We start from the raw sequence: 1,387 nt of genomic DNA, 5'->3' as shown, positions 1-1,387 counted from the left end.
AATTTAATCTAAGCTTCAAATCAAACAGAGATTCTTTAGCATCTTGTTTCATCAGGTACATATTAATAAAAAAATGTTAAAATAAATAAAAATAGTAAATATATTTTTTTATATAAGGAGACCAAAAAAAAATCAATAATCTAAAAAAGAAATCTCCACTATAAATAATTTATATAAAGATAAAATCTTTATAAAATCACATTTTATTAATATAATTTGTTCCTTTTCTTCTTTCTCTTGATGTGAGTTTAATTATATAATTTTAAAGATAGTTTTTATTAATTTCACTACAAATAAAAAGCTATATATTAAAAATCTTTTTAATCCAGTAATTAAAAAGGTAGGCAATTCCTACAGTCCGCACAAAATTAGGATTAATTATAATTATAATATTAATTCATCTAATAACTGTTAATTTATTATCATACACAGATATATATACTGTATATTTTATATTAGTTTAATATATAAAATCTTTCACCAGATCCTGATTTTAGATCAGAATATTTTCTTAATCCTGTTTCAGTAAAGCTTCTTACTGTTTTCAATCCTCCATATTTTATTTTAGAATCACATTATTCTATCAACGACGCTGGAAAAATGTTTGAGGTTTAATTTTTTTTTCCTCATAATTTGTCGTAATCAGCTGTTGTGTGGGACTGCAGGTGGTGGCGATCGACGTGGACATGGCGTTCTTCGAGCCGAAGATGAGAGACATCCTGGAGCAGAACTGCAGCAGCGACGACGACTGCAACTTCTTCGACTGTTCGTCCAGGTGTGACCCGCTCAAGCACAGGTGCAGTCCTCACCGCAGGAACACCAACCTGCAGGTGAGACGCTGACTCATGCTGGCCAATCAGAATTCACAGTCAATTAACTCATTTAATCAGGAGGAACGTTAAAGCATATCTATGACCTAAAGGTAGAAAAATATAAAAATACAACCAGCCTGAGGTTCTGATATCACTGCTTCTCATTCAGCTCCTTCTCAGAAATGATTCCCCTCTCTTAATTTTGGTGATAATTTTTTTGAAAAAACATTTTATTGTTTCTAAGAGGAAAAATAAAATGAGAAAAGTTCATTTCTATGTGATAAACTGGAGGATGATAACTTCCAGCATTTTAGATGTTTAATAACTAAATGAATTAAGAAAAAAATGTCAAAATTATTTATTTAATCTCCATTAAATCATATTTGGATCTTTCCTAATATTCTATTATTTATGATTCTTTAAAAAAAACCAGAAGAAAAAATTCTGTTCATTGAATTTATCAGCATTTCTGAAAATGAGTTCAAATGAAAACACAAATAATTAAATAAAATAAATGAATATTTTATATATTTACCGGCTTTAGTTTTTTATTTATAAGAGATTAAAAAAATAGA

At 28.2% G+C, this 1,387-nt stretch overlaps 1 protein-coding gene across 1 annotated transcript in view; it reads left to right on the top strand.

Annotated features, from left to right (window-relative positions):
- Positions 1-867, top strand: part of LOC107105063 (protein FAM69C-like) — a 40,297-nt gene extending 39,430 nt beyond the window's left edge. The window contains exon 6 of the mRNA XM_015405181.1: positions 647-867. Coding sequence (XP_015260667.1) covers positions 647-842 — 196 coding nt within the window. The 3' untranslated portion in view covers positions 843-867. The remainder of the gene's footprint in view (positions 1-646) is intronic.
- Positions 868-1,387: the final 520 nt, after the last annotated feature.

This window comes from Cyprinodon variegatus, unplaced genomic scaffold, assembly GCF_000732505.1.
Source record: "Cyprinodon variegatus isolate N-32 unplaced genomic scaffold, C_variegatus-1.0 Scaffold2038, whole genome shotgun sequence".
NCBI lineage: Eukaryota > Metazoa > Chordata > Actinopteri > Cyprinodontiformes > Cyprinodontidae > Cyprinodon > Cyprinodon variegatus.
Note: the sequence above shows the minus strand (reverse complement) of the source record. Positions and strands in the feature narration are given on the sequence as shown.